At 41.3% G+C, this 18,542-nt stretch overlaps 1 protein-coding gene across 1 annotated transcript in view; it reads left to right on the top strand.

Annotated features, from left to right (window-relative positions):
* JAZF1 (JAZF zinc finger 1) overlaps window positions 1–18,542 on the top strand; it is a 338,185-nt gene that overhangs the window by 174,533 nt on the left and 145,110 nt on the right. The window contains exon 2 of the mRNA XM_030857417.3: window positions 12,064–12,136. Coding sequence (XP_030713277.1) covers window positions 12,064–12,136 — 73 coding nt within the window. The remainder of the gene's footprint in view (window positions 1–12,063; window positions 12,137–18,542) is intronic.

An 18,542-nucleotide genomic window follows, 5' to 3' on the forward strand; every position in this document is an offset into this window, starting at 1 on the left:
AAGCAGTGTTTTAGTGAGAAAAAAATCAAGAACAGGCCAGTTGGCCATTTAGTTTGAGAGCAGTGCTATTGAATAGTGTGGTAGAACTAGGTGGTGGTCAGGGTCAAATAGCTGCACTTGGAAGTCATACCTGGATCTGAGGTCTTATCTCTGAGCTGTGTGATCTGGACCTTTTCTGAGCCTTACATTTTCCTTTGAGGAAGGGATGGGGGAGGTACCTCCCCTGCAGGGTTTTCATGAGGATTACACATAGAAAGCAGCTTATTCTGCATGGACTCATAGTAGGCACTGAGTAATGGTAATTCTATTTTTGTTGTCAGTTGTCATTGCTACTTAAGAACAGTTGATTGTTCACAAATGTGGTCTGACAATGTAAACAGTAAATGCTTTCAGACCTGACTACCTACAGTAATAATAACAGGTATGATTTATTAAGTATTTCATGTATCAGCCACTACGCTCTGTATGGCTTGTCTCTTTTAATCCTCATAATAACCTCATAATGTGTAGGAACTGTGAATCACTGTCTTTTATATCAGAAAACTGAGACTTAGGCTGAGAAACTTACTCAAGTCACAGAGTTAAGTAGCAGACTGTGCCCATGAATATTATATTGCCTGTCTAAAGAAATTAAAGCCTTGGAGAGAAAAAAAAAAACCAAACCCAGAAAGTCTAGAGTTGCTTCCCAGAAGTTCTCCCATAGAAGCCAAGAATGCCAGGAGCCATCTGCCAGGTGCCAGGGCCTTCCCAGACGCCCAAATTCACACCATCAGCAAGAGTGATCTGAGGACAGCCCAGCATGTGACCCTCCTCATTAGCAAGTAGAATGAGTGCACAACCCACACAGAACGGGGAGGAATAAATCCCCGAAAACTGCATAACCTTTGTGGCCCGTGAGCCTGCACACCCTGTTCCTGCGTGCCATCTGGGCACGGTGATGCCATGAGGCATCCCAGAGCCCGCCAGGCAGAGCGTTGCGTATCAGCCCTCCACCCCAGCGAACTGTAACTGATTTGTGCCCTTGTGTTTGATGGCTCTTAGGCAGAACAGTCAGGTCACTCCACTTCCAGATGTTCAGCTATTTCTTTTTTTCTTTTTAAAGCAATGATTCTGCCTTCCTGGGAGGCAGGAAGTAATGAGGGTGATTCCTTTTGCCAAATCCTTAACTGGCTTCCAAAATGCAAAATGAATATGCTTGGTTATGAGCTGATTTCTAAGTGAGGTGAATAATAACAGCAAGGAAAACCACACTGGTTGGGGCCAATCTGAATGACAGAAAATTCTGAGCCATGGAAGACTTCGAGGGATGCAGTCTTACCATTTTAGGGACATACTGTGAAGAAAATCGGTGACCAAAAGGAAAAGGTTGGCGGGGGCGGGGGGTGGAGGCATGTCCCAGTAAGAGGTCTTTGTCAGAGCACCCTTACTGAGTGGATGAAAATTGCGCACGATTCAAGGGTCGCTGGTATTTGGTTGTTTGTGATTTGCTTTTAAAGATACATGAAGACACTAATGGTCTACATAGTCATTAAGCTTAGCACTTTCTCTATAGAAAGCAAAAAGCTGGGGTGGGGGGATGGGGGTGGTGAAGACCTGAGCCTCAAGTGAAGTCTGAATTCAGAGGTTTTACTAGATGTTGGATTTATTTATAAAGCTTTTAAATGACTTTCAATAAATCATTTCCGGTTTTACAATTGTCTTTTTAGCTTGGGGAAAAATGCAAACTGGTTTAATGACTTTCCGAACCAGATCTTCATCCCTCTTCTGGTTGCATGTTAGAATCTTTGGAGATGGGTCTTAGGCCTCAGAATTTTTTTACAGCTACCCAGGTGATACTAGTGAGCAGTTCTGGTTGAGAAGCGCTGGTCTCTAGGTATTTGGCGGCATAGAAATGACTGAAACCAAATGAGACAAACTTGCTTATAGGACCCATTGGCCTCACGTCTTCGAACTCAGAACACGGGTTTCTTCTCTGCTTGGAAAGGCCTGTTCCAAGTGGCTTACCTCTGTGTCTATTCCTGCCATTTCTTTAAGTCTTTCCAAGTACTTAAATCACAAAACATATGCAAGCAAGGAGTGATATCTACACTTTGGCAGAAAATCAGATATTTTTTACACCAGATCATTTTTATTACAGATCACTGTAGGTCAGATCCTCCAGAGTCTGGACTACTTGAGAACTGGGACCTTTGAAGGATGGGGGAGGGGCCTTCAGTGCCTAGCACACAGTACTTGACATATATTTGGCCTCCTGTATGTTAATTATTTTAATCTTGCTTTTGTGTTGTCCTGATTGGGGCTTACTTCCATATCCACTTTTTCTTCTCTAGAATCCAAGCTTGCCCTAAATTTATATTTTGGTCAAGGGATAGCAAAGGAAATTTCTTTAGGTGAAGATTGGAGAGATGTCACACTGCATGGAGGTTTCAGGTGAATGAAATCCATGGTGTCAGAGCTGCCCTTTAAAGAAAAAAAAAAATTTGGCAGGTGGGGGTGGAATGGGTTACAGGGAAAAAAAGAGGAACAAATGGGAACAGATCTGCATTAATAAATATTCAGACTGAGTCCCACTCTTATGTCAGTGTTGTAGGTGGTGTTATTACATGTAGTACTGGGTGATGGAAGTTGTGCACACTCTCATTTTTCACTTTAATTGCTTGCCTGAAAAGATCCTGACAGCTTCAAAGGTTACTGCTGGTTGCATTGTTCATAACTCAGAAGTAATATGCATGTGCAATTTGCTTCATTATTGCCTGTTAATAACCAATTCTAGAGAAAGTCCTAAAGCCACCAAAGGAGCCATGATCTGACACGATGGTTTCCTCCTCCTCTTTCTCCCATTCTTTAATTATCCCAGGTTAAGAGTGATCCACAGATGGTGTGGTGATGTGCGTGTGATTTTACTCTTATTTTCTTTCCATGAGCTGGCATATTAAATTGTTAAAGAGAATTTTTTTTAAGAATCTGAAAAAACAAAGCAAGACATCAGATTAGAACTTTGAGTCCAACAAAATAAACCAGCATTCCAGTTGTTTCATGTGTCTGTTAAGATCTGGTTTGGTTTCATGCAACTGAAAAACCCTACATAACACATGCCTTAAGTGGAAGAGTTTATTTCTTTCACTTTCAAGAAGTCTGGAGGTGTTCAGGTTCAGAGTGGTGTGGGTCTTCATGGGATCAGGGATTCAGGCTTCTATCGTGTTGCTCAGCCATGTATGACTTCTGTAGATTATATCATATCCAAAGTAGATGCAGGAGGGAAAAATAACCACAAGCAAAGGCACATGACTTTAAAGAGGCTTCCCAGAAGCCTTACATCCTATTGGCCAGGCCTTCTTCACAGGGCTACACCTGGCTCAAGGAATGCTGGGAAATGTAGTCTTTATACCAGACAGCCATATTCCTAAGCATTATGGGGGAAGAAGGGGAAAATGACTACCCAATGGTAGCCAGCAATCTCACTACATTATGTGAATGATGAGTTCTTAGATCATCTATGCATCATTATGCCACTGACTATAAAATGGAGATAATCCACAACAGTACAGAGTTTGATTTCAAAACATTCTACGGGCTAAAGAACCGACTAGTAGCCACACCTAACACATTGCTTATTTAATCCTCATTTCAGCGCTCACTCAAAAGTACTATCCTTATCAGAATTTTACAGATGAAAAAAAAACTAAGACGTAAAGAAGTCATACAGCTAGTATGGAACAGAGGCAGTTTGACTGGTGTGGAGTTGCATTTAATCCTTAGCATCACCAAGAAGTGGGAGCAGGGATTCCAATGGGAGGGTGATTACAGCAGTGAGCCTTAGAGTCTTGGGTACCAAATCAGTTAAAACACTAAACTCGGGGTCCGTTTTGACTCAGTTCTCTTTTTGTCCCAATCTTTTATATTCACTCCCTTGTGAAATTTGCCTATTACTTGGTTTCAAATGCAGTACAACCTCTGGCTTTTCTTTATCCCTGCTGGGATTTTATTAGGCCTACTAGGTCCTCAGTCAGTACTTCCTAATGAATTGGCTGAGTTATATGATAACCAAGTGTTGACTCAGAGTGGTCGGGTTTTTGCTGTATCGTCGTTTTGTTTTGAGGGACATGGTCTGGTTCCAGTGCCTGCTGGAACGTGGCATTATGGTGGGAATCTACAGCGCTGCAGTCCCTATCTGTGTCCTGAGTCCTTTATCTCTTCTTCCTTTGAGTCTTCTTGGTTCTGCAAAATGTCTTACCACACATCAGAAGCAGACCTCCTTTTCTTGCCTGTCAAACCCTTTTCACTTTCTAGTGTCTTCCTTACTTTTGGTAATGAGGCCCTCAGATCTGTAACACAAGAAAAACAGTGTATTTCCATTTCTGCTTTCACCAAATCTTATATTTCTTTTTTTTTCCCTTATATTTCTTTATTCCAGCTTTTTCCCACCATTCTCCCCACCACCACCAGTTATTTTTCTAAAACATGGACCGTATCAGTTTACTCCTTCTGAGGCTCTCCATTGTTCACGGAGTTAAGTCCAAACTCTTGGAGAACATTTCAAGCCTTCCAGAACGTGGGCCTGCTCTGCATTGTGAGACTCTTCGTGCAGAGTTCCAGCCGCACTGGCTTTCTTGCCCCTGTCTCTGCTCATGCTCAGACCGTTTTCTATTCTGATTCACCGTTTTCTCACCTTTTCTGACTAGAGATTTAGTTCAAAGCTCATGTAAAATTTCCTTTCAAGAAGTTTCTCTGATTCGCCCAGAGAATCCTGTTTTGTTTCTACAGCAGCTAGTGTAGTCCTCTAGGTTGGCACAGATCTGTCTGTCTTGGATTATTGTTAACTGTGAATTGTGTTGTCTTTCTCGCTCAGTTGTGAATCTACTGACTTAGAATTTCCCTTTTGCAACTAGTGCATGACAAGAGTGCAGTATGCCTTTCTTGAAATGAACTCAGTATCTTTGTCTCCATGAAGAAAGTCTGAGCTCTTGTAAGTCCAAACAACGTCCTGTATCTTCTGTAGCCTCCTAACCAGCCGTTTGGTTTAGACCATGGAAAATAACAGAGATTATCATCTAGAAGCAATAGCTCCATCCTCATGATATTCATAGAGCTCTAACACGGGGTTTCTCAACATCTGCATCATTGGCATCTTCGGCCAAGTAATTCTTTTGTTGGGGCTGGGGGGTGCTGTCCTGTGTGTGCACTGTAGGATGTGTAGCAGCATCCCTGGCCTCTACCCACTAGATGCCAGTAGCATCCTCCTTCCAGTTGTCTCTAGATATTGGCAAACATCCTGATGGGCTGGGGGTGGGGGGGCAAAATCGCCCACAGTTCAGAGCAACTGTTTTAAAGTATCTCTATAAATATTTTATAACTAATGAACATCGGCTCTGCAGCCCACGTTTCCCCACAGACTTCTCACCTGCGCTTTCTGTTTCAAACTTCATGCCATTTTCAGATCCCTAACCTCACCTATGAACCACTGCCTATGCCTAAGTCCCTTCCTTCAAAACCCAACTCAGTTCCTATTCATCAATAAATCCTTCCCAGATTAGCCCTTTCTGCCCCTCTCTCTCGTTATTCTGAATTTTGCATCATTTTCTATCCTTCTGCACATCTGTGCTTACTGGTATATATTTTTCTTATAAGTGTCTCTGTACTGGCAGTCACTTACACTTGGGTCTGTTTTCCTCTCCTGTCCGTCTGACTCTCCTAGTTGAAGAGTCTGAGCCGAAAGCTTATCTTTATGTCTTTTGTGTTATGCATGCCCAGGGCATTCATTTATTTGTTCAGCATATGTTCACTGATTATTTACGAAGCACTGGACTTAGGGTTTGTGGCTTCTAAAATCTGGTCCCTTAAGGAGCTTCCATTTTGGTGGGGTGTTAAGACAGATTGGCAAATGTGTGGCATAACACATGGTAGAGGTAGTGCATAGGCCAGCGCCTTGGAAGATGGGTAGAATTTCCTTGGGCAAACAATTTTAGGCAGAAGGAGTTGAAGGTCTCTTTTCATGAACAGCCATTGCCCTTCCATCCTTGCAGAGAGGACGTCGAGAGCCTCATTTTCCCTGCCTTCTCTTTTGTCACTTACCTTCACCCACCAGCAGCTCTCTTTTCTTCCAGATACATGCTTTTAGGCTCTTTCCATGGGCAGCGGTGACATAGAAGCTCCTTTACGGTCTTTTGTATCACATGCTACTTGGATCCATCATCAGGTTCATTTCTGGGGAAAGCAGACACGTCCATTTGTGTGTACATGCACACATGCCTGTAAGATCAGATGGGACTAAGTTTTGGCCTTATTCCTGTTTGGAAGAATTTTATTGTTGTGTAACCCCAGCACCCCAGTCTTCAGGGTCACTATATACAGATGTACAGGTTGTGCACTGCACAAGCAGACCAGGCAGCCACGATGGACTCTGACAGTCTCTCTTGTCCCAGGTAACAAGGTAGAGAATTTGGCTGAAGAGTGCAGACTGAGAGTGTCATGCATATAAGGCTACACATCTTATACTTGGGAAAAAATAGCTACCACTCTCAAGCAGTCATCAATGACCCTAGGAGTTTGATGGGTTAGTGAAGAGTTAGAAAGCATCTGGTCAGAACTGTCTATTTCTAATAACTTTAACCCTCTGGTCATGCCGGAAACTGAAAAGGCTGCAGTATGCTGTGTTTGTTTATAAATCAGCCTCCTAGAACATTGTCCAGACGGTTCTTGGTTGAATAACGTTTATTCATTCACTTGTGGAGGAAAACTCAGGCTGCAAATGGGAACATAAATGCTTTCCTAATAGATGGCGTTATTGTACTGCACAATGTCCCCGACTTTTAGATACTTAACTCATAAAGTTTACAGCACCACTTAACTGCATCTGGATTTCACATTGAATTTGGAAAGGCAAGAATCTCACTGTAATTTGCACTGACTGCCCTGTAATGGAAATTATGGCTTGGGAAAAGTTTCAAATGACGTGTCTATAAACGAAGGAAAAGTTGATCCATTCAAAGGCCAGTTATGTGCAATTGTAGGATTTTTTATTTTTATTTTTGAAAGGACCATTGCTGGCAAGAAATATTTATTTCAGCAGCTGAAGTAAACTAACTGTGAATTAAAAGTTGTCAGTTCATCAAAACTCAGTCCTAAAAGCGGAGTGTAAGTTGCAACAGAACTTTGCTGGGCTTTTAAGAAAGCTATAAAGATTGTATGGAGGCCAGTGTTGCAACTGGTTGGTAGCAATGAGTTGACTTCAGAGGATGCGCGTTAAATGGTCAAAATGCTGGCCTAATGGGACTCAGGACGCAGGGCTTCTGGTCCTATCCCTGCTGTTAACTGGGTATGTGTAAATAGGCATGTCACTTAACTTTCTAAGCCTCAATTTGTCTGCTCCTTTGCTCCTGTCTCCCACCATTTATTTGTTTTGGTATATCTTCCTTTCACGTTCAAGACTTTCCCTCAAATGTCTAATGATCACTCCTTGACTGTTCTTGGCTCCTATTTAAGACACTGAGGCAATAAAAACCTGATGGGAGGCTCTGGATAGAGGCATGGATGGAGCTCGTTGACCATAGACTTATCTGCAGGGAAATCACTTAATCAAGGAATTGCCAGATGTCGGCATCTGGTGATCTCGTCTCTGCGCCCACTTAGCTTAATCAGAGAGGAATCCTCCCGCCTGCCTGCCAGCGTTCTTGGGACAGTGAAGTCGGTATATTTCCACTCTAATCCCCTTGTTTTCAGCCGTGTCTTCTCCCCACTCCCCCTCTATCTTCGCTGTGCTTGGTTTCCTGGTTCAGTGTCTCTAGATAATCAACCTTTTAAACAATTCTCCTGTTTTCAGCCCTGAACCTTCCCTCCCTTGCCTTTTGCAACACCTGGCCCCTCCAAGTCCAGGGCCTCTCGGGGCTAGAAGCATGGGCCAGGAGGGGAACCCAGTGGGTGCCCCTGCTGGCCCGTGCATCTCCCCCACTGCAGGCACTTGAAACTATAGCTTCCTCTACTCTTCTGAGTCACTTGTCACTCCTGTATGAGTTTTCCATCTTCCAAAACACTGGTCCAAACCACTTGTCTGCTGATGTCTCCCCTTTTTTTCCTATCCCTGGAGAGGTTTTCCTTCCTTTATTTCTTCCTTTAGTAGGGCCTTGGATGGTGAAGGAAAAAAACGCCTTTGATCAATCTGCCATGTTTGACCCCAAATCTTCCATTTTCTCATCATAAAATTAGTGTATCCATTTAATAATGATGATGCGTCTCCTACGTGCCTGCCCCTGAGCTGAGTGCTGCAGAGAGGAAAGAAATTGAGATGATTCATCTCTGAGCAATGTGGGAAGGGGAAAGGATGTGCCCAGCATCTGCCTCTATGGTGACACAAGTGCGGGGACAGTGCTGGGGATGAGGTGATGCAGAGAAGGGAGGAGGGGTGCACGCGCTCAGCCAGGGATGTTGTGGAAGGCTCTGCTGAATAAACTAAAACTCTGTGATTTTGTGAGTTCAGTTGTTGGGGGGAAGACTGAGAACAGACTGTGCCCATTAATTATTACCAAGTGAGTCCACAGAAAAGTGGTGTTTCCATCCCAGACTTTCAGTATCCCTCATCTGGCTGGGTGGGCCTTTTCCTCTCCAGGGTCTTCCGGGGCTGCCTTCCCACTCACGTCATCTCAGGCCTTCCACTGTTGCCCTCCGCACAGAGCAAAGAGCCCAGCATTTGGAGGATATAGAATTTGAAGAAGGCCTTCTTGGGCAGGGGCGGCGTGATATCCTGTCTCCCCCTCACTGCTGCCTCCCAGCCTTCAAATAGCTCGTTGCTGATAGAGGCCTCATTAGTCTTGTTGAGAGGTAGTATGGCTGGTTTCTGACATTCTTAAATTGGAAATGAATACAGGCATATAAATCCCAGCGATGTAGACTAGCTGAAGCACAGCCAGAGCCCATGAGCCCCTCAGTTAGCTTCTGTTAACCCAGCAAACAACCTTGATAGAGTTTTCCTGGAAGCTTGAAGATAGCGCTACAAAAGACTCAACCTAGGTCCCAAATCCAGGCACTTGGTGGACATCGGTTCCCAACACTAGAGACAGCAGAGCTGATGAACACAGGCCTCCCTGATTGAACGAGGTGTGCTGTTTGCCCTCCTTTCATCATGTTTAACTCTAGTTCCTATCCAGAAGGGTCTTAAGACTGTCCTTTCCTTATTTCTGCCGTTTGCTTGGCTTCTCTCTTAACTACTTGAGAAGTCATGGGAGCTGGTGCTGTGACATTGAGCCTTTTGCCATTTAATTGACTCTATAAAACCACAGGGCAGTAGGACCAGATGAGCTACAACAAGCTTCCACTCTGTGTCTCGTCCTTACTATAGAACTGTGTGTTCAAGCTATTACCCGGAACTAGGAATGGTAGAGGAAGCACATTGCTGTCTACTGTGGAGGGTGCTATGTTTTAGAAACTTTGAAGTTGATAGGTTTTTATTGCTTGGGTATCTTAAAATACATTTTCATATTTGAATTCCTTTATCTTCAGTCAGCCTGAAATCTGTGAGTGTGCCAGGGGTGATATGAGACAGAAAACAGTCAACTCTTAGTGGGTTTTTTTTGGCTGTGCCCTGCCCTGCTGAGAAATTTTAGGTTCATCTTCCTGTCCCTTCTTGACATAAGAGTGGTAGAGCGTTGCTGTATGGGGCTGTAGGTAGCCGCAGTATGGGATGCTTTACTTTCTTGCCAGTTGCCAGTTTAAGGAACATCGTGTGGCTATGAAAAATTCAAGCGTTTCTATCCCACAGACCATTGACTGAGGTGGATTTTATCTCTGGGCAATGGTAGCCAACGTTCCAGGTTCACCTTTTGATCAGTGCCATAAACAAGCCAGAGAAATATCTGGGAGATTGTGCACTATGGCCACTGCACTTCATATCACATTTCTTATTGTAGCGACTTGTGCAAAAACTGTCTCGGTGGTGTGGCACGTGGCTTAAAGAAGTTCTTCTTGTTGTAGTCAGTAATTTCCAATGAACAGTGTTACTCTCTCCAGTTCATTCTGCTAATGACGTTCCATCTTCATGAGGAGGACGTCATCGTCCTGCTGTGAACACCCGAGGCCCTTGTCACTCCAGTCCTCTCCTGTAGAGTTTTTAGCATCAGACAGTTACTTTTTGGTCAGGGAGGGAGAAATAATGAAGGCGGCTATTATACTTTTACTGAATGCGAAGTGCTCCACAGTATAATTAAATCCATAAAACGGTGAGTCATGATCATTGCACGCCAGTCAGCCAGGAAGCGGGTGACGGAGCTGATGTCTATTCGCGACCAGCCCTGATGCTTTTCCTCTGGTAGCACTTGTGCAGGCTTCTCCTGATTTGTGGGCACCAAGTACCTAATTTCGTTTTAAGAACACGAAGCTTTCATGGATGCTCTAAAGGTTGCCCAAGGAAACATTTAATCTGAAAGAGATGTCTCAGGCCTGGTGGACATGTGTCTGGAAGTTCTACTTTCTTGTCAGTTACCGGGGTCTGCATTCTAGAAAAACAGGAGAATCCTGCCTGAGGTGCTTCCAGATGGTTTTGTTGTTGTTGTTATGGAAAGGCATTTGGAAGCTTCTGGAAGTCCATGTCACCACTCATAATTTGAGGGTATGTGAGCATAAATCTAGCCTAGGTTATGGAAGATGGTGGAACAAAGAAAACAGTGTTTCTGGAGGCCAGGGATCTATCAATACAAACAGCCTCAGGTGCATATGTAATCATCATAGGAGGCAGAGGAAATGCTGAGTTACTGATCTGTTCTCACTTGCGCTGCCAAAACCTCGAGACCCAATGTGATGGAGCCATTCAGAGAACCTTTGTCTCTTGTTTCAGAATTTGGCTTTCATGGCTTGCGATGGCAACGACCCAGGAAGCAGGATTTCTGAATAGTGTGTCCCTGAAATTCTTGGCATAGGAAAAATAATAAAGTGAACATGAGATTCTTAACTATAACACCAATAAAAAAAATCGCCACTACTGTCCAGTTTTAGTCTGGGAGTGGAAAGCATTGTAAATTGATTTTGATGCTGTCATTTTTTGCCACCTGTGCTCTATGCCACTGTGTCTGTACCCCCTACCCCCATCACCTGTTAACGCACTTTGGAGTTAGCATGGGTATCTTACATCCACCATGGGCAGTAAACACTTCCTGTACCAAGGTGCTTGAAACGATATCTGTCATTACATCAAAGAAGGTGTTATTGCCAAGTGCAGCTGGAAGAGTTCTAATAATGAGATGGTTTTAAACGAGGTTGTAATGAAATCTGTGTGAAATGTCTGAACCTTTTTCTAAGAAAACAAAAATGTGTTCACGTTTCTTTATAGTCTTACTATAGAAACATTGTTTTTGCATATACTTAGCACAATCATTTCTCTACATGAGAAGTTTGAATATATTTCTAGTTGTTACAAGTGCATTTTTTGGTGCTGTGTTGGAGAAGCACTGTTAGGGAAGTTTGCTCTGGTGTTGAATTCTCTCTCTCCAAGGGGGGAAAAACCCTCTGATGAATGTGGTGTTTGTGGATTCTGAACCAGCATGAGAATTTCTGATTGAGAGTCTAGAAAAGTTATAATAAACATACAGTTAAGAAGGACAAGAGTTGCTCTCTAGAATGTGAATCCAAACCCAGAAAAGTATGCAGTGAATAAGAACAATACTCAGTAGATTTTCAGATTGATGAAGCTTTCCAATGGCAACTAATTTGTTCCAGCATTGAAGTGAGCATAATTAACAGAGCCTTTCTTTCTTAGGCCGATTAACCACCAAAAACCATGCCAACGTTGTAACTGTAAGCAGTGAAAACCAATATTTATGAGGGCGATTGTGCAAGAGTTTGTGTGACAGATGGACATTTTATCACTGTTGATGTTTGGAATTCTCTTGAAAAGTAATGCAATATCTTGTTATTTATGAATGAATGAACAAATGATGGTGCTTTGCTGACTGAGTTGTCTTTAAAAAGCGGTCTACTAAATTAATCTTTTTCTCCATTTAGCCTCTGTTACTTTAGGTTAGGTAGCCACATATATTCTGATGTGAAAGCTGAAAAATCATAATTGTGTTTTTATTTCAGATACGGATCCACGTGTTTTAGAAAAACAAGAATTACAGCAGCCAACCTATGTTGCCCTCAGTTACATCAATAGGTAAGCCATTTTCAGAATTTATAGCAACCTCATATCTGCCACATGTTTATTTTTTAAATGTATCTTTTTAACGGGGTAGGAAAAATGTTTTCAGTCTTCAGTTATTTATAGGAGATAATTTAAAATCAACTTCTATATGGAATTTTCTTGTTTCTGTGATGGGGAGAGGCAGGTTGTAGTTCTCTGTTCATAAGGCCGAAACATGACTGATTTATATGCTCATGCTGGAAGTAGTTTGCGTGCAGAGTTAGAATATACTCTTTTGACTTCATAGGGCAGTTTGGAGATGAATGGATTTATGTTTGAGTGAAACTTTTAAACCCTGGGGTGAAGAGGTGCTTTATGAATTCAGAACATTGTTGGAATATCAGAATATATCAGGATATAACAAACTGAAATCATTTAATATCAAAGTTATTTAGTAGCAGTTCACCTTTTAGGAAAAACATTCTCAACTGACCCATCTGTGTGGAGTCACACGAGTTTTTCCTGAAACTGAACGTGCGAGCACGACCTTAGAGAACAGTTTAGAACTTAATATATCGGGTCTAAAAGAGGACTTGTTGTTTCATCCAACTTAAATAATTAAGGAGACAGGGATTTTTGAAGAGAACCTGAAATCAACTGATGTTAGGAAAACACCCGCCCCCCCACATGAGAAAAAGACAAAGGAAAAGCGAAACTAGTTTTCAATGGGAATGAAAAATTCTCGGCTCGTAATTCAGTGCTTGAATTTCTATTGACTGTCCCCTTTTTATATAAGGCAAAGAGTGTTTCTGGTTTCTTGGTACTAGAGCTGAGGTTCAGGATCTGAGGTGGAAAGCTGGGAATGAATGATCTGTGCTGTTTCATTTTAATGACTTTTCAGAAAATTTACTTAAATCTTGTCTAGAGAAGGCTTTGAATTGGAGTCACTGTGCTCAGCTTCAAGTTCTTTTATGAAGCATGTTTTTTAAAGGATTCATTAACATAAACATCTATTTGCATATCTTCTTTGGGTTTCCTACTTATCAGCCTTTCCTGGAAGCGAGATAAAATATCTAGTTTTTCATTAACCATAATTTTGGGGCTGTTTTAAGTAGAACACCTTCAAAATCACATCAAGTACAAATAAAGATGTATGTGCTTATCTGGATTTCTCACAAAACCTGTGTTGTTTCCCGAGTTTAGCACAGGTTTTGAAAAGTCTTTAAGTATACATTAGAATTATGTGAAAGAGATGTATGTGAATTAGCCTAGTAACATTGGGGAATAGGATAAATAGTCTTATAGATCAATTATGGTATTGAATAGGACTTTTTAATAGTGTGGCTATTGTATTTTTGGTAAAATATGTTACCTATGTATATACAAACGCGTGTATTACTAAGCCTTATTCTGATGAGAGTCCGTGAGATTTTCACATTCATTCTTCCTGTGTGTATTGTCAGCCATGTTGGCAACAGGGATCTACTAATTACACAGACATTACACTCACTAAAGAAAGAAATACTCTGCCAAGTGTGATTTGGGACTCTAGTGAAGTTGAAGTATAGGGACAAGGGCCACAGACAAAAAACCCACCAGAGAACTTGAATCAAGTGTGATAGTTTAGTATAAACTGTGCAGTAGGATGTGCTTCAACCCTAGAGAGTCAGGGTGTAATCAGTGAGTGTGGACTTTCTGAGATGAGTCTTCTGGGTGTGGACTTTCTGAGATGAGTCTTCTGGGTGTGGACTTTCTGAGATGAGTCTTCTGGAAGAAAATGAGCATTTAAAAAAATAACCTTTTATTATTATAGCCGTATATTGTAGAACATTAGAAAATAAAATCCCCCCCAAAATTGTTTTTTATTAAAACATCATATTCCCGCCACCCAGATATCACTACTGGTAATACCTTAACACACTTTTTTCAGATCACTTTTAAAAAATACTATATAGTAGCAACTGTACTTCAATAATTAGTTAATAAATACATACATACATATATACATACGTACAAAACAATATAATTTTTAACCCAAAGCTGTACATACTCTTTTGCAGCCTGCTCAGTTGTGTCACTGATCTCTACTTTTTCAGTACATTTGCATCTAATCTAATACCCTTATCATATGCAGGTTTCCCCAGGTGATCTAAACAAGTCCATTATTGCTGTTTGTCTAACCTAGTATCCGATCCAGAACATCATGTTGCACCTGGATGTTTTGCCCCGCAAGTTTCTTTTAATCTGGCACAGTGACTTGTTGAGGAGAAGGGCCAGCGTCCCACAGAATACATCCGCCTTCTGGGTTTCCTTTAGGTTTTCTCCAAGAGGCCATTTGGCAGGTTCCTCTGTGTCCTTTATTTGCTATAAGCTGGAAGTTAGATCTGGAGAAGATGTGTCTTGAACTGGACATATTGTATTTAGAGGTCTGAGACAATAAAGAATTCGCCATATCATGTCCTAGCTGGAAGAGAAGCAGACTATGTAGGGGATTGAGATGTTTATTCGTGATCTTTAAGTCAAGAGAAGGACTGTGTATGGAAAGTTGCCCAGGTTACTAACAGCCCTTCTCACTCGGGATCCCTCTGTGGACAGTGCTGCATACATAACAGGACTGAACACATGGTAGACACTCTAGATATTGGTGTGTAGGTGATAAATAAACACCTCGTAGGTGGAAAAGAGAGCTGAGCAATGGAGAGCTGCAAGGAGGAAGCCAAGTCTGGCCATAGGGGAAAAAAATGCTAAAAGGAGCCTTAAGGGGACTGGATACACTAAAACTCCTAGAGGAAAACATAGGCAGAACACTCTTTGACATAAATTGCAGCAATATTTTTTTGGACCCGTCTCCTAGAGTAATAGAAATAAAAACAAAAATAAACAAATGGGACCCAATTAAACTTAAAACCTTTTGCACAGCAAAGGAAACCACGAACAAAATGAAACAACAACCTATGGAATGGGAGAAAATATTTGCAAACTATGCGACCAACAAGGGATTAATTTCCAAAATATACAAACAGTTCATACAGCTTAATATCAAAAATCCAAACAACACAATCAAAAAATGGGCAGATCTAAATAAACATTTCTCCAAAGAAGACATACAGATGGCTAACAGGCACATGAAAAGATGCTCAGTATCGCTAATTATTAGAGAAATGCAAATCAAAACTACAATGAGGTATCACCTCACACCAGTCACAGTGGCCATCATCGAAAAGTCTATAAATAATAAATGCTGGAGAGGGTGTGGAGAAAAGGGGACCCTCCTACCCTGTTGGTGGGAATGTAAATTGGTGCACCCACTATATACAACAGTATGGAGGTTCCCTAAAAACTAAAAATAGGGTTACCATATGATCCAGCAATCCCATTCCTGGGCATATATCTGGAGAAAACTCTAATTCAAACTCTAATTCAGAAAGATACATGCACCCCAATGCTCAGAGCAGAGCTATTTATAATAGCCAAGACATGGAAGCAACCTAAATGTCCCTCAATTACTACTCAGTATATTAGCTGTAAAAAATAAGGGCTTCCCTGGTGGCGCAGTGGTTGAGAGTCCGCCTCCTGATGCAGGGGACGCGGGTTCGTGCCCCGGTCCGGGAAGATCCCACATGCCGCGGAGAGGCTGGGCCCATGAGCCATGGCCGCTGAGCCTGCGCGTCCAGAGCCTGTGCTCTGCAACGGGAGAGGCCACAACAGTGAGAGGCCCGTGTACCGCAAAAAAAATAAAAATAAAAATAAAATAATGCCAGCAACATGGATGAACCTAGAGATTATCATATTAAGTGAAATAAGTCAGGCAGAGAAAGACATATCATATAATATCACTTATATGTAGCTTCTTTAAAAAATGATACAAGTGAACTTATTTATAAAACAGAAATAGACTCACAGACATAGAAAACAAACTTATGGTTACCAAAGGGGAAAGAGGGGGAAGGGATAAATTAGGAGTTTGGGATTAATATATACACACTATTATATATAAAATATAATAAATAAACAACAAGGTCCTACTGTATAGTATAGGGAACTATATTAAATATCTTGTAATAACCTATAATGGAAAAGAATCTGAAAAAGAACATATATATATGTATAATTGAATCACTTTGCTGTACACCTGAAACTAGCACAACTTTGTGAACCAACGATACTTCAATTAAAAAAGAAAAGAAAAAAAATTGGGATAAAAAGGAGTCTTAAGGGCCTTTGATCCATAAGGGAAACATACTGAAATTCACATGAAGCCAGTAAACATGCAAGAAGAGAGTAATAAAGGTTAGATAATAAAAGAAAGTCAGCTAGATGGCAATATCCTGAATACTGCAGAAAAGAGTACTATTCAAAAAAAAATTGAACAAATAAGGTTTTTTTTTCCCCTTAAACCTCAGGGGGAAATAAAATCTTAACTTTGCTGAGCAGTGAAGACAGGAAAAGAATTAATATTTTTCTGCTCATATATCTGTTTATGCAACTCTGATTTTCTTTTGGGCACCTCAAAATTGAGTTGAAACTTTCTTTGGCAATAACACTGACTGAAATTGCAGAGTTAGGGTACTTAAAATGGAGCTGGCTTTTTGGATTAAAAAAAAAAAGAACTGCGTGGAAATCAGAGAGCCTTTGTTTATACCTATCTTAAATTGCTTTACTCTTGAACATAATGTGTTGAACAACCTTTAATTCCTTTAAAAGCGCATCTGTTACAACACCTGAGCAAATTTTAAAATAAAAATAGTTTAGTGAGAAAGAGGGAGATTGAATGAATTAGTGAGGGTTGAAGGAGTAGTTCCAGGGGAAAAAAGATAGATATGGATTCTAAGGATAGGAAGTTCTGTTGATTTTGTGACGTTAGAAACAATGACAAGTTCATGTAATAGGAAATTTAATTGCTTAGTTTGTATAATATTTATACACCTGGCAAAAAGGTATAAAGGGCAAGAAGAAAAGCTAGATTTTGGATAGAGGAGACAATACAGAAGAAATAATACTGAGAGAGCAAACATAACTCTTTTTATGTCTTGAGCTCTATGCTAAGCATTTTTCACATTACTTATTTCATTTAATCTTCACAGTGACCACATAAAAGAAGTACTGTGATGATCTTCATTTTACAGGTTCAGAAGTTGAGACTCAGAGACGTTAAGTAACTTGCCCTAGGTCCCCGGCTGGTAGGAAGTGGAGTATTGGGTTCAGACCTGCACAGTTCGGCTCCAGAACCTGTGTTTCTAATCGCTCTACAGGCTGCCTTGTTGGGATATCAGAGAGTAAAGTACTAGCTTAGAAAAGTAAGAGGAGAATGTGGAAAACTAATGACGAAAAAATCGGGTAGGACAGCTGGGCAGAGGGGATGCAGAAGGACATAAAGATGAGAGTAATTACTGTGCTGTAGATAATTGAAGGGTAACAACCTAATAAAATTAAACAGTAGGAGACAGCAGAAGCAAAAAAATTGCTATGAGAAAGGTGACCAGGAGCTCCTAAGTGATGTATTGCTGCAAGGAAACTGGCTTGAGCGTGCAGGGCACAACCTAGCATAGCAGGCTTCAGCTAGAGTGGGGAAGGATGTCCACCACCACCTCTCACCAGTAGGCAGGTGATAGGTGCGCTGCGGGGTGAAGTCAGGCATCTCCTTAGAAAGGTTGATGAGAAGCGCTGGGCTGCATCTGGGTATTTCCTTCAAGTTATTGTTATACAGTCCAGGTAGCTGCCTCGAGGTGACAAGATAGCTTATTAATAACTTGTGACTCCCCAGAAATGGGTAATTGGGATAACTTAAAGACATGACTATAGCTGTTAATTACACTATTTTCTTTACAAAATATGTTTGTATTAAAATAATTGAATTTTCCAAATTAACTTTTAATTTTTTAAATGTGTATATAATTTTAGTGTAAACTATAAAGGAATATCATGACTAGGCACAAATGGGTACCTTCTTGCACTCAATTCTTGTCATTTACTACCTAATAAACATGTAATATTCTCTCATTCCTAAACTACAGCTCTACTAGAATTCTCTTTGTAAGACTCCCTGCACCACTTGGCATAATAGTAGTTAGGTATGACTTCCTCTAAAAATGAATTTGCTTAGTGTTTGCTATTAAACAGCAAATTCTAGTCCGTAGAATAGTAATTCCAATGGATGTTTGCCAGCTCTCCTCTCCCTCTCTCCCTCTCTCCCTCTCTCCCTCTCTCCCTCTCTCCCTCTCTCCCTCTCTCCCTCTCTCCCTCTCTCCCTCTCTCCCTCTCTCCCTCTCTCCCTCTCTCTCTCTCTCTCTCTCTCTCTCTCACACACACACACACACACACACACACACACACACACACACAGACACACACACACACACACACACACACACAGACAAAACTCATTTATTCCCAAATAGTTCTGTGGTCAATTGATTTGAGGAAATCTGGAGTGAAATAA

Source organism: Globicephala melas, chromosome 9, assembly GCF_963455315.2.
Source record: "Globicephala melas chromosome 9, mGloMel1.2, whole genome shotgun sequence".
Lineage (NCBI taxonomy): Eukaryota > Metazoa > Chordata > Mammalia > Artiodactyla > Delphinidae > Globicephala > Globicephala melas.